Source organism: Protopterus annectens, chromosome 14.part0, assembly GCF_019279795.1.
Source record: "Protopterus annectens isolate FY-2018-M chromosome 14.part0, PAN1.0, whole genome shotgun sequence".
NCBI classification, from domain to species: Eukaryota; Metazoa; Chordata; order Ceratodontiformes; family Protopteridae; genus Protopterus; species Protopterus annectens.
This window is the reverse complement of record NC_056748.1, coordinates 1,145,376,396-1,145,390,943: the sequence shown is the minus strand read 5'-3', so window position 1 is coordinate 1,145,390,943 and position 14,548 is coordinate 1,145,376,396. Positions and strand designations below refer to the sequence as shown.

The following is a 14,548-nucleotide window of genomic DNA, read 5'->3' as shown; positions in this document are numbered from 1 at the left end:
GTGACCTGTGTCTGGCATACAGGCCATTTCAGACAGCCTTGATGGAGTTGCTGCATATCCATAAGTCAAACTCTGCTTGCGCAACCCACATGCAAGGTCTCAACCTTGTCTGTCACATTAACAGAACTTGTTGGTGAGATAGATTTGTGTCCCAATGGCTCCTTAATCTGTGGAACAGACATCCTTTCCATGTCGAGCAGAGTACTTTACTAGCCCTGTTTAAGAGGAACCTGGACAACTGGATGGGAAACAGAAAATATACCTCTGGGGTCCCACCTGTGTCCCTGCTGGACAGGGAAAACAGGAGCTGACTTTGTGGGAACATGGGTGAAATTCTTGGCTAGGCTTCTAAGGGCCTCTGGGCCAATAGAAAGTATACAGTGCTATGCAGTGAAATGATCAAAGTGCTCACTGACTGCTGAAATAAGCCCCCTCCAAAAAAAAAAAGTAAGATAAAGTGAAAAATTGGGCAAATGTGCAATGGAGCATGAAAAACAAGCACACTCGTTTTCATAGGTGCTTACCCTGCAAAAGTTTTGATTTTTGGGGAAAAAAGGTAATACGACCAGCTGTGTCGCTATGAGAAGTGTACTGCTTTTGTAGTCCTCCATGTAGATTGCAACTGAAGACACAAAGTATCAAATGCAGGCATGTAAGAGCGAATGTTACATTATGTAGTCTGTGCTGAGGAACAGTTGATTAAAATGCAGACGAAGTGTATATTAACAATTTTTAATAAAATCACCTTAATGCTGAAATGTTTGTACAACCCTTTCATTGGTTAATACATATCAAACTATACATTTATCCATAATATCCGAACAGAAGTAAGAGAAATAGCTTCATACAAACCACTGAACTTAAGACACAATAAAAAACAATATATGACATTTATTAATCCTGCAAATTTAATTAAACTGTTTATAATCTCTTTCTTTAAAAAAGTTGAACACATTTATTGGTGGCTGTATATTGCTTCTACAATAGAAAATGTTCTGTTTGTATTTACTATGGGTTGCCTCCTAAAATTTGAGCTAACATCTCACTTCCTGCTATTTACAAAAGCAACAGCTTCTAACATTCAGCTTTACTGCAGATATTATTTCAGCTCAGCTAAGCTAACAAAGAAGTTATCTGCATGTCCAGAAGCTGAAACCAGTTTCCTTTTCTGCAGCTATTTGGCAAACTGTTTTTCAAATAAAATACTGTTGTGGTAGCGTTTACCTTGCCACACTGTACTGAAGATTTTATTTAATAAACCAATACTGAGTAATGTATTATTTGTTTGAAGGCTGTCAAGTATAGAATATGACTTAGCCGACATGGATGTTAGAGAAATTCCTCATACCGATAGTATATATAGGGAGGAGGTGGATATAGCAGCTTACAGTACAGGCCCTCTTCCAAAAGACTTGCTCTTGGTGTAAGTGACTTACTTTGGTGTAGGGCTACTTTTTAGCTACTGACAGTAAGATTTTTTGAATCTGAGCCAATATGTTATATCCATCGGCATTCATAGTCCTGAGGTATCTCATTGACGAAAAATGGTAAAACCTAAATACCCTAGTATTTTATAAAATACACCTTGCATGTAAAAGGATTGACAGACATATTTTAAAAGACTTATATTACCATAAGAGCAATCTGTGTAAAACTAATGGCCAGTTTTGTTTCATTGTATATTACTTAAGAAGTAGTAATTCTCTGGATTTCATAAGGCAAATACCCTTTCCTCAAATGTAACCCATTATTACTTGCAAATTTAAAAGGTAATATAATACAAACTAAGCACATTTAGTATAATAACATACATGGTATGGTACAGAGGCAATAGTATTTTACAAAAATGTAAGTTGTCACTTTAAGTAGGTCTAACAGAAGATCATTCCGCTTTAGTTACAACCACTTGGAGGAATAAATAAATTGATTTACGTGAACTTCATGGACGTAACCTTCTGATATTTGTATAATGATCACTGTAGTTCAAAAAAGTGCTTTCTGTTAATAGCTGATGTTTGCTGAGAAAATGGTATAGTGTAATTAACAAAGCCAACTGAACTGATTAGGCAAGATGAATGAGGAATGCAAAAGGGCAGCAGCTTTGACCTGCAATGAAAAATTTTATTTATCGAGGATGGTAACCATGGATGTATATGTAAAAATACCAAAAATCATAAACTTTTTGTGTTCAAACCACCTTAATTTCTGAAATGCTGACATCAAGCTAGGAGTTTCTATGCTAGTCCATATTTACATCCAACTTAGCTAAAAAAAAAAAAAACAAAGAAAAATCATGTGGTAACCAAGGCAATTTTTGCACTGTGACACATGTATTGCATTGTAGCCCTTAAACAGTCCATAATCATACAAAGTTTAAAAAAATTCAAACAAAAAAATACAAATAGCTCAATATTTCAAAAACTGTTATACTTTCTACTCTGTTGAACTTCCTGTTTCTTCAGAAATATCCATATAATCATGTCTGATATTTCAGTACAAGACTCTTGTTTTTCATTGTTGAATGTTTTGCAGTTTTCCTCAGTTCATGTGAAGAACTTAGTATTTATTATTGAAGATGAAGTGCCTACTTTATGTCAAAGGGAGCAAAATTAGTCTCCTCCACAAAATAGTTGCCAGTAGTACTCTAACTGGGTAACTATGTTATGGTGTGATCATCTAATACAAATTATCTCTGAAAAATCAAATACATTATTTTAAAATGCCTTCAATTTCACTTTGCATTTTACCAAGATGGGCACACAGGGTTTAGAAGTGGGGAGGGATGGTATTTGCTCTGGCTGTGATTCTACTGATCTGCATGCAACCAATGAAGTGTGCTCTTTCTGTTTTGCACAGTTGTTAGTCATGATTTTTGGGTAACATTGAGGAGTGTTAGTTTTTGCTTCTATCACTTTGTTTCTTGCACAAAGCCCCCTACTCTTTAAGCATTATTCCACTCACCTGTGCAGTTTACATCACAGTCCTTACCTTGCCATTTTACAAGAAGCCTACATTGCATAGTGCATTCAAAGGCTCCGTTCATGTCTATATAGCTCATACTCACTCGGTCGCCTTTCTTCTTTTTTGTGATCTCAGTCATAAATGCTTCCTGTTATGGATCAGCTGACATTTTCCCTGCCAGATGATTTGCTTATCATATACCTCAACAGCTTTATTTATTTAAGCATTGTAGAGTTTTGTTGAACAGTAGTAGGTATGAGAAGAACTGTACTAACAGTTTATATTTTGCTATCATTACCTCTGCGTTCATATTCTGGTTTAGTATCATTAAAATAAGTCAACAGCATTTCATTAATTATCATGAAATGAATCAATGTTCTGCCCTTCAGAATACATTCTAATTCAATCACTTAATTTACTCAGCAGTTCAGTAGTCAGCAATCATAATAAAAATACATGAATGAATGAGATTTCTTACTCTATAAAAATAAACAGAGTAGCAGGCTTGTGAACACAGTTTGTTTCAACAATATGCTGATCCTGTTATTTCATGGCTGAAGCTTTTTAGTTAAAGGCAATGTCAAAATAGGAATGGTGGTTGGCAAAGTGCGCTGTCCTTCATCTTTGGTATAGTTAGCACTCAATAGCTGTGTTCTTGCAAAATATCTTTAAAAAAAAGTCATATTCATCAAAGTGAATTGTCCTTGTTAGCACTGTCGTGTATGCTACAATCAAAGCCTCAAGGAGAGGAGATTTCTTTGTCTTATCCATTTCACTCACATAGATGTCTTGCAATATGCAATAATCATGTTTGAATTCTAGCTGTTGCAGTATATTTGTTGCAGTACAGTTCCTTTGTATATGATTTTTGTTGTACTCTCGTATTCGTCTTACTGCAAAAGAATTCCCAAAATGTGAAATACAGTAGGTACAAACTCGGACCATGATAATTCTTTTACTTCAAGACCACTGAAGCACCCCTTTACTAATTTTCTTCTTCTGTTTTTACTGCTCTCTGCTTTCAGTAAAAGAAATGAGCCAGTTTGTGTAGCTGCTCCCGTCTGAAATGATATATAATCACACTTAGCTAGGCCTAAATGCAAAGCTTTATGTTTAGCTGCTAAACTTTTCATGAAGATTACTGTGAGAACAGAAACGTAAGCACCAGATGGCCAAGCAGCTTGATTTTTATTATGTGAATGTCTTTAAAAAGTTGTCCTCCTTATCCGTGACTGCCGTTACTTTCTTTTGAGCGTTATACCTTTACCAGTTCCGAAGTATCTGGAATGGGCTCTGAAAAAAAATGAATAAAATAAATATTGAAAAACATTACTGCCTGATACATTTTGGAATACTGACAAATACTGACGAGCTTGGAATGAATCTGCCCATTGTTTTTTTAATAGCTACAAAGCATAGTACCTACCCGTTCCAACAGAAAATCAGGAAACTATGGAGTTCTTACTCCATAAAGGTGCATTCTCATACCAGGAAAGTCCCTGCTCTATTATACAAAACAGAAACAATGTCTAGTTCAGTTGCTATAACTTTAATTTTTCTTTTATTGTGGGTTTGTGCGGACAATACGTGGCCATTAATTACTCCACTCCTTCCTTAACTGTAACATATTCCATGTGTCCTAAAACAGGTTTAAACTGGATGTTGTACATGAAATATCAGAGTATCATTTTGTCCTGTTATAAATAAAACAGCCTGTTATAGGGCATCTGCATTTTGTGTGCAGTACAAAATTATTAAAATATGATTCACTTTAAAAATACTGATTATGAAACTTGGAAAATGCGCCAAAGGAGTCATTCTACCTCCCTTACTATACAACAGCTTTTTTAACACTTTTTTGCCCACATTGTTTGTCAGCCATCAGCTCCCTCCTGGCCTGTTTGGTTGTTGTTCCCATCAGCAAAGTAAGTGTTGATGAGGATGGGCCATCATTTAAACAGCCATCAGGGGCCATTGGAGTGTTTTTCTGTAACCCCTATGAGGTGCCAAGGAATGCATGTCCACTGTGCTGACAATCACATTGTATGACATTATCAATACTTATTATTATTATCAATACTTAAAATATTGGACAGAATGCCCCTTGTGGAAGTAACAGGATGGCCTTTGTGGTCAGCACAGTGAACATGCTACTTCCACAAGGGGAATTCTATCCAGACAGCCCTGCCCTCCCCCCAGTGTGGTTGGCAATGATTTCCTGTCTCCGCCAGAGAAATCACACTGCATCGTGTGCCTCTAAGTGAATGCAGGCCTCTCCAAACCCTGGGATTTGACAGCAGACCATACCCATTATTTCTCTCTCTCCCTGCCTGGCTCTTATGTTGCCAGGGCTACTAATCAAAACCAGGTCACACAGGTCACAGTCAGGGTTCCATCCCTCTGTAACATGGAACCAGGCTTACATCTTAGTACACATCCCATAACTGAATCAGACATCAGATAACACTAAATTTTTTTATAATGATTTATAGCTCATCCCTCCCAAACATGAGCATAATTGAATCACATTTCAGAAAACTAACTTGCTACAAATCAAATCACAATAGCATCATGTTCTTTCATTTATAAATTGTCATTCAAAACATTGCCCCAGTCTTGAATCCATCTTACACATGAAATGTTCATCTGATATTTAAGAAACACCTTTTCTACCCCTTCACATTAATACAGTACTTCTCTAGGATTTGCTGATTTACTTTCCTGGGGCTTTTTTTTTTCCATTTGAGTTGCCAACATAGTTCTCAGCCTTCCATTCCGAAAATGTAGAACTTTACCTCTTACAATGTGTCACAAATGTGCAAAATGTGAAACAGAAACTGACAGCTTATTAACAGTTTCAGCTAAGAAACTCACAAGAGGGTTATGTCTACTTATTAAATGTTATTTTTTGATAAATTAGTATGATTCAATGTACTATTTATCAGGAATATCAGTTACAGATTTCTTAACACAGATACACAAACCTTTTTTGTGTTGAACAGCGACTTTTTTCTAACACTCAAAATGAAGTATCTTCCTCCTAATGATGTACATTTGAAAGGTGTGGGTGCCAGTGTGTGAAATCCACTACCACCCTTTAGAAGGTGTGCAACTGTGTTTCACTAATTCACAGTCAGTTTAAACAGATGTATAATTTTTACAAGCATTATGTGTAGAATCTGCTGAAGTAGGGTGAACATACAGGAGCTGTACAGGTGCTGTAATTATGCAAATTTTGCATTTCTGTAATGTTACAGGTACTTAAAATAATTTAAAAACATGTTATGTCTGACTACATTGCAGCTGCAATTCTCCTATCTCCTTCTGGTTCCAGAACTTAGATAAAATTATCTGACCAGCTTCATTTTAAAGCCAGATCTTGGAGACAGCTTCAGGCATATGAGCAAAACATACCAGAGTACTACAGTAAAATACATAGACCCGCTTTCCTTCCTAATATTCAACACCTGAACCTGAATGTCAAAATGAGAAAACTAGTACTACAGCACTAATTTATCATTAATACATTTATTAATTTAACAGAGTACCAGGGCTACTTTAGTACACAATTTTCAGGTGCAAGCCACGCGCCTCATAGGCAGTTTCCATCAATACATGTAACAAAAATACTTGGCAATAAACATACAGACTGATGTCTGCCGCTTCATGAAGTAGACTGTCTTCTTCAGTCACTTTTGTCTACATAAAGTTGCTCAGCAGTTAAATAAAAATGATACATTGTTTTTCTTTATTTTTATTTTGTTGTATTTTTTGTGGAGTAATGCCAATAGAAGAAATGTTTTGTGTGCTGGAATCAGAGTATTTTGAAGGAGAATATCACTTGGAGCTGGAATGAGGTCACTGTGATGCTTCTCATCTTTAAAAAAAAACTCTGACTAACCCTTTTAGATATTAGAAATAGTTCAGAGGCCAAATACAGTGAGTTAGTGTACCTGACCGGACTGCCTGAAGTATATATGATTTAAATCTCCTGGGTGTTGTACTAATGCATCTTACCATATCTGTGCTAAGCTGCTCAGATGTTTCCCCTCTTTTTACTCATCTGATCATTTAGATACAAAAACGTCAATATCCCACACTCGGCTCCTGGAGAAGATTACAAAAAAATTATTTAAGACCAGTCAGTCAGATTTCCCTCTTTATCTAGAAACCATTTGATTTCCAGTAGAAAGGCATTGTGTAAGGTTCTCGGGTCTAAAATTTATATCAATGCCTAAAAATTATTGATAATCGTGTTCCTACAGTGAGTATTAAAAATATTCAAACATGAGAAATGTATAGAATGTATTACAACTCATTTGAGAGTAAACTCCACAGGTAGATCTTTTCTACTTCTAAAAAAACAAACCTTCAAAAAAAAAGAAACATCTGGAAGTTGTGCAAGACATGCTGATCTGATTATGTGAAAGCAAGATTAAATCTGATTATGTGAAAGCAAGATTAAATCGGTCAACTAAAAATGTGACCAAAGCTATACACATTTCATTTCCTTAATGCCACCAACTCATTAGGCAACAAAAAATCCTTAATTGTACAAAACGCTAGCAAAATAATTTATGAAGTGCTGTCTTAGTTATATTACAAGGATAAACTTTCCACAAAGGAACCTAATGTTGTGGCTGCCTTTAGTGAAATGTTGGCACCCGACATCTAGAAAAAAAATACGGACTTAAACTGTCCTATAAGTTCTGAAGAGATAGCATGAGTAGCCTAGGAAAAGATTAAAAACCAATATGGCTCAGATGAAAAGTTCAGGAATATTTGATACAGTGTCCTGCTGTCATAATGCTTGACTAAATTTTTTCATGTTCAGGATGGGTTTCTCTCCACCACTGGAAAACTGTAACCCTACTTGTTTTAAACTAAGGGAACCACCAGGATGACATAGACCAATAACTCTTACTACCACAGTATGTAAATAAGTATTTGTTGTAAACTCATAGCCGATACAAAAGTATTCCCCCATCTGCATCTGATATCAATGTGACACCAGTGCCCTGGCCTAGCAATCAAGGAGCCTCAATCCTCACCAATAACACCAGAGAGGGAATCTCATATAGGAGGAAAGGATAACAAATACACACAGTATTTCTGATGCAGCTGTAACCAAGGCTGCAATCAGGTCTGCCTTAGTCAGGTTTCCATGCACCAGTCCCCTAGCCTGGCACATCTCCGCCGGCTGGCTCCTTGTCAGCTTTCCATACTCCTCTGCTGACATGCTGCCTGCTCACCTTGACTAACTAAGCTAACAAAAGAAATAAAACAATTGTGATCTGAACTCTGAGTATACACTGCGTGGCTGATTTGGAGTACAAAACACCTTCAGAGCTCACTGTACACAGATTACAGGAATTCACTCTACCCACACCACTACAAGCAAATTTGTATTTGCCAACTAATTAATATGTGATGTGGATATCCCATCACTCAAAAAGGAACCAATGGTGTGCAGCACAGACTGCCCCAACAGCATCTGCCAGTAGCAGGGGAAGCCACTAGTCCAGGTACATGTCCAGGAGCTAGGGTTAAATGTTTTGAATGCAACCAGTGGGGAGTCTTATTGGGGACCAAGGGAGCGACTAGCCCCAGACTGACTGTGATCTCTGTGTGCTCTTAAGGGATATTGCACTTTACTGTGTGTATTTGTTATCCTTTCCTCCTATATGAGACGCCCTCTCTGGTGTTAGTGGTGAGGATTGAGGCTCCTTGATTCCTAGGCCAGGGCACGAGCATCACAATCAACAGTCATGACATCCTTCATAAAAATATGGATACATTAGTCACATTGTCATGTGACAACAATAGTTCAAACAAGATATACTCATATTCTGTATGTGGTAATAGTATTCACTATGCCATGTACTATAAGATCAGGGTAGTATTGCATCCTGGGATCTCTCCGGTGTAATATATTTACAATACCTCTTTATAACAGCTGTAGGTATGATGAGGCTCATCAGGGACACATTTCTTTATATGTGTCAGAAGACCTGATACCGTATTATCTTACCCTTACTCAGAAATGTACTAAATAGGTCTCCATCTCTTATATGCTCTAATTAATTCGATGTATACTTAGTACAAAAGTAGAGTGCAGTATACTTTTAACATACACTAAGGCAGGAAGTTTGCATGGTTATTTCACCTTCTACAAGCTTAAAAGAGGAGATTTTTAATTAAAATCCATATGCCTATGCATAAGGTAAGCATTGGTAGCAATATTACCATTAACATTAATTAATATTAATTATTAATACTAGAAATAGTAGTCTAATTTTGCATGCAGATGCTGCAAGGTCCAGCCTAAAGAATATAATGCTACGCATGTGGGTTGATCTATATTAGAATCTGCAACAGAGGGATGTAAGATTGGCTTCCACTTTCTCTCATTCAAAATAAAGCTTTACCAGTATGTTGATAAATTCAAATCAAATTCAGTCCTTAGTTTGCAGAACACCTGCTCCTTAATGGCTCATTTTAGGCTTCGGAGTCTGTGATTCAACCTCTGAGACTTTGAAAAAGATAAACGTCATTATCCTCAAGAGCACAGAAATGTATGTAATGTAAACTAGAGCAAATTCATTTAAAAATAATAAATATACAAATAATGTGTGGCATCCCTAGAAGACAGTCAAGATTAAGTAAATAACAACTGGAAAATATAAGATAGGTATCAGTGTTTGCAAAGCTTAAGTCAGTGAAAACATGCCAGACAGGCACTTGGAATAGCATAGATAAAAATGAATACAATCCTGAGGATTGAGCATACCTCTCAACTATACAGATTTTCACAGACTGTCCAGATTTCTGCCTCGTATTTTTGGTCCATTTTCATAAAATTGTGGTTTCCTGGCAAACTAGTGGCAAATAGTTTAAGACTGAAGTTAGAAAATAATGACAGACATTTGGGTTTCAGGCTTCATACTCTTCAGAAAAAATCATGCTAATGGCAAAACCTGCTGTTCAATCAACTTTCTAAGTTTGTAAGACCAATATTTAAAAATTGTCCCTATTTTTGGGCCTTTGTCCCAATTTTATATATGTCTTTGTCCAGATTTCTTGCTCTAAGAGGTATGATTGAAAGTGACATTCTCTGTAACTGCTATAAAAAGCGCATGTGGATTGATTTTTTTTTAATAGCAGTGTCAGGGGCCTTAAGGTATACTTCAGAAAAATACAAATTTCTTAGTATGTGGGGGGGGGGGGGAGGATAAGCATTAAGGAACATTAGTTTTCTATATCAGGGAAGATTAAAAAAAAAGTGCCTCCTTCCACAAGATAACAATAGTAAACTGACATCATCTTCAATATACTTGAGTTGTGAACCTTCATTCTAGAGTTTTGAAATACCTCTGAAATGCCAGAAATGTGCACTCTGTCATTTGTCAAAAGCTGTGTGTAGTCATATAACAATCAGTGATGCAATCAAAATAGGAGAAAAATGACTAAGGTCTGTAGGGATGCTTGTATGCTTCTGGGTCTGGGAAGGGGAGGATTAGTGTAATACTTAAGCTGTTTATTTAGTAATTCATTACACTGGTCATTCAGTTATTTCATCTGTCAACCAATGGTTTACTATGCCATACATAATAAACTCTAGCTGAAAACATTGTCTTGCATATTCAGATTAGTACTGCATGTTGTATGTTAGACTGCAAATGTAAACATTAACAGGCATGTATTTTTTATCCAGTATGAATTCTCAGTGCTTTGTTTCCCTACCCAGTCCTGCTGTTGTTACTCTTAAGCCTCCTTTGCAGTCACTTTCCAGAGTCCATTTCTTAATGATACTCTGTTTATTGAAACAAAGTATCACAGTGTCAGTGTATGCAGTAGGGCTGGTATAACTATGTAGCATTTAGCATTCCTGTCTCTCTTCACTTTGTTGTGTTGTTAATTTCTGTCTTTGGTGCTTTCTGTGCAAGTGTTTTCAGCAGGGTTTCCGGTTTCCATGCTGGTGGCTGAATTAGCAGTCCTCTCAGCTGACTATAACTTCATGTGCAGCTTGTGAGTGACTGTGTGTGTGGTGTGTGTGTTTAGCTAGCAGGAGGAAAGTCTCACTTTCACATGCATAAAGAACACAAAATATAAGACAGTCCCAGTTTCATATAAATTATTACAAGGCGGGTATTTTTCCAAGTTCTTGTTCAACCTTATTCTTCAGAGTCCAACAGATAAGAAATTTTACATACAATGATGGCAGTGAAGTGTGTGTGTGTGTGTGTGTGTGTGTGTGTGTGTGTGTGTGTGTGTGTGTGTGTGTGTGTGTGTGTGTGTGTGTTCACATGTGTGGGTAGTTGGGTGTACCTGACATCTGTGTAGGTCTGTACTTATGCATGTGTATCTGTGCTTCTGGAAATGCAAGTGTGTGTGCTTGTGTGTTGTTGTGTCTTTCGGTTTTTCCCGGTTAGGGGTCGCCACAGCGGAACTCCGGTCCGCTAATGATAGGTAGTTGATTTTTACGTGCTGAGTTACCAGCACTGACGCACAACCTTCAATGAAGGTATGCCCATTCACGCATGTCTTCACGCAGAAGACGCTCTAGCTTAGAATCAAACCGGACAGCGTCTTACTGTGAGGCGGCAACGCTACCACAGCATGTGTGAAGGTAAAAATTATAGAGAAATAAAGGACCACCAAGGAGCGTCTTCAAACCTGATACTCTAGTAGGAATATGTCCTCACCTCGGAAGGTCATCTCCTTATATTCCCTACAACAGATACCATTACTGCACTTAGAAAATGCATCTGTATTCACTTTGAGGAGGAATTGTGATTTTAAAAGATATTTTTCGTTGCTTTTTTTTTAAAATAGCACATTTTCTTGTGCTGCATGTATTGGGGTGATAAAACTGTTTTATAATATATCTGAACCTAGATCTGTGTGTGTGTGTGTGTGTGTGTATGTATGTATGTATGTATGTATTGCTGAGGAGCATATGTCTGTGTCATGCAGTTTGCATGGATCTTTGTGTCTGTGTGCATCTGTATGCATGTTTGAGACTATGTGTTTTTGCATTTTTGTGAGTATATGAATGTCTATCTGTACATATGTTTCCTTGTGCAAGTTTTTTGTTCATCTTTGTCTGCATTTGTGTAAATTAGAACTACTAGGTATTAACGTACTCTTGATAAGATGGATAACTGCATGGCCTACAAACAGGACATGGCAGGTATCCTACAGCAACTGGTCAGGTGAAATTCTTGATTACAGTTAGGGTATCCCACAGGGCTCTGTCCTAGGCCCTTACTTGCTTAGATTGTGTCCTTCAGACCTAATTTTTTTATCTGAGGTGTTCTGTATTCTATATGCAGATGACCTGAAAGTCGGTAAACTGATTACATGTGTTACAGATAAGGCATGTCTGCAAAAGAACTTGACTAAATTGACCATTTGGGCACAGAAGAATAATATGCTGATAAATACATCAAAAACTAAGCATATGAGGTTTGCGAGACATAAATTGAAAAGTGAATGTTTAATACAGCATGCAGTAATTGAAATTGCAGATTTATTTAAGGACCTGGGTATATGGGTAGATCCAGCTTTGAGTTTTTATGATCATATAAATCAACTGGTTAATGATAGTTATAGAACTATATGTTGTATAAAAAGATTCATAAAGTCTAAGAAATTAGAAATGATGAAGTAATTTTTAGTTGCATTCGACCCAAACTTGAGTATGGAATAACAATATGGAAACCTTATAAGAAAACAAGCATGAATAAATTGGAATTAGTACAGCAGAAATATACCAAGGGCATCCATGGATATGAAAATTTAAGTTATTATTAAAAATTAAAATATCTGAACTTGTACAGTGTCTCTTATAGCTATCTATCAGGAGATCTTATTCAGGTATATAGGGCATTTAGCCACAACTACCTCTGAGAATGTTGGGGTTATGAAAAAGTAGTAGAGGATCATCAGACAGCCTATGTAGAAGATTCTATAGGAATGAGAAGTGTACTAAATGGTTCTCTGAGAGAGTAGCCGATGCATGGAACAGACTACCAAATTACATTAAAGCAAGTACTGGTTTTGATATTTTTAAGAAAGAGCCTGGACACTTACTATGGGAACAAGTGTAGAACAAGTCCAGTATATTCCTATGAACCTATAAAAGAACTAGAATTGCATTTTAGTCTGTCACAGGTGGCTGAATTCATAATGCAAAGAAGAAGCCTTGATTAAAACACAACATCCTGTCAGTACGATTTTATTCCTTCATGCCATTTTTGTAATAGAATATATTACAAATGAGGTAATTGTGTAAGATACTGGCTCCCAGGTGTGCATTAGCAAAACCTGTCTGTGAACTGCCTCACAGGTTGGCACTGTTGGTACAACACCCATCAGCAAGATCCGAGTAACAACTAAGGAAAAGAATACAGGAAAAATAGGAATTGCGGGGAAAAATAGGAATTGTGGGAGCAAGATGTACAGGGCCAGAATGAGGTTTAAAAGAAGGCAGGACTTAAATGAGCTATGTAATGTTTGAGTGAGAAAGACTGGATGGATTATAAGTGATGTATAAGGTTTGCAACAGGGAGAGTGTCAGTATGGTTTGTGATATAAAATGCTTGTAACTAGGATTGTGTCATTGTGGTTTGTTTTCATTTATATAAATGTATGCTTGCTTATGTTGTAAGTGATGGTTTAATGAAGATGTTTCTTTGTGGTTTCATAAGAGGAAGGCAGTGGGTCAAGATGTTGTGTTGGGAGACACGGCATGCAGATATTTGGCTAGCAACACTGCTGGACACTGCTGGGAGTCAGGATAGGACACCAAGTTCATTTGGGTAAAAGGCAGGAACATGCTGGACATTTGATTTGGGCAGGTGTTCACAGCCAAGCTTCAAATTTCTTCTTGTGTAGTCAAGTTGCGGAGGAAATAATTCAACAGTGAAATGCTGATGTAAGGAAGGAGGAATAGGACAGGCAGGTTCAGGGGTGCAGAATATTGGCAGATATTTCAATGGTGTCAGCCTAATTACAAGGGTAGGTGTAATTTTCAAGGACAACAGGGTAACTTGTTTTTCCAAGAGCAGAGTTGGTTGAAAGTTTCACAAAGGAATTTGCCATTAAATGAGGGGATGGGGGAGTGCAAAGGTGCACAGGAATATGCAATCACTCAAAAGGGGAAAGAAGATGTGTTACAAAAATGAATAGACATAGAGGTGGAAGCTGGGGTAGTTTTGCATCTTTTTGAGGCTTCACCATTTCCGAGCTTCCAGTTTTCACCATTTTTAGTACCTAAAAGAAACCCAGAAAATTATTTTTGATTCTTCATTTATTATTTCCTGAAGGGTGATTGGTTAATGATCACAGCGCAAGATCAGATTCACAGGCTGAATATGTATCCATGGATGATGGGTAGGATGTCACCAGTTAGGCATGCAGATTGTCCATTACTAGGTATGTTCTTTGATAAGAAATATTATTTTGATAGGGATATGCTGATGGGCTGTACTGTGGCTTGTGTAACATTTGTAAATTCAGCTCAGCCTTGCATTGGATTTGGAACAGAGGCTGTGGGTAGTCAGAGGGGAGTGCATTATTTAGA

The 14,548-nt window shown here is 37.1% G+C and overlaps 2 protein-coding genes across 2 annotated transcripts in view; one reads left to right on the top strand and one right to left on the bottom strand.

The window, feature by feature from the left end:
• CDH23 (cadherin related 23) overlaps positions 1-14,548 on the top strand; it is a 2,508,764-nt gene that overhangs the window by 1,320,863 nt on the left and 1,173,353 nt on the right. The gene's annotated exons all lie outside the window — the stretch shown is intronic.
• The window catches only part of VSIR (V-set immunoregulatory receptor), a 297,502-nt gene continuing 283,670 nt past the window's right edge, over positions 717-14,548 (bottom strand). The window contains exon 7 of the mRNA XM_044056945.1: positions 717-4,254. Coding sequence (XP_043912880.1) covers positions 4,217-4,254 — 38 coding nt within the window. The 3' untranslated portion in view covers positions 717-4,216. The remainder of the gene's footprint in view (positions 4,255-14,548) is intronic.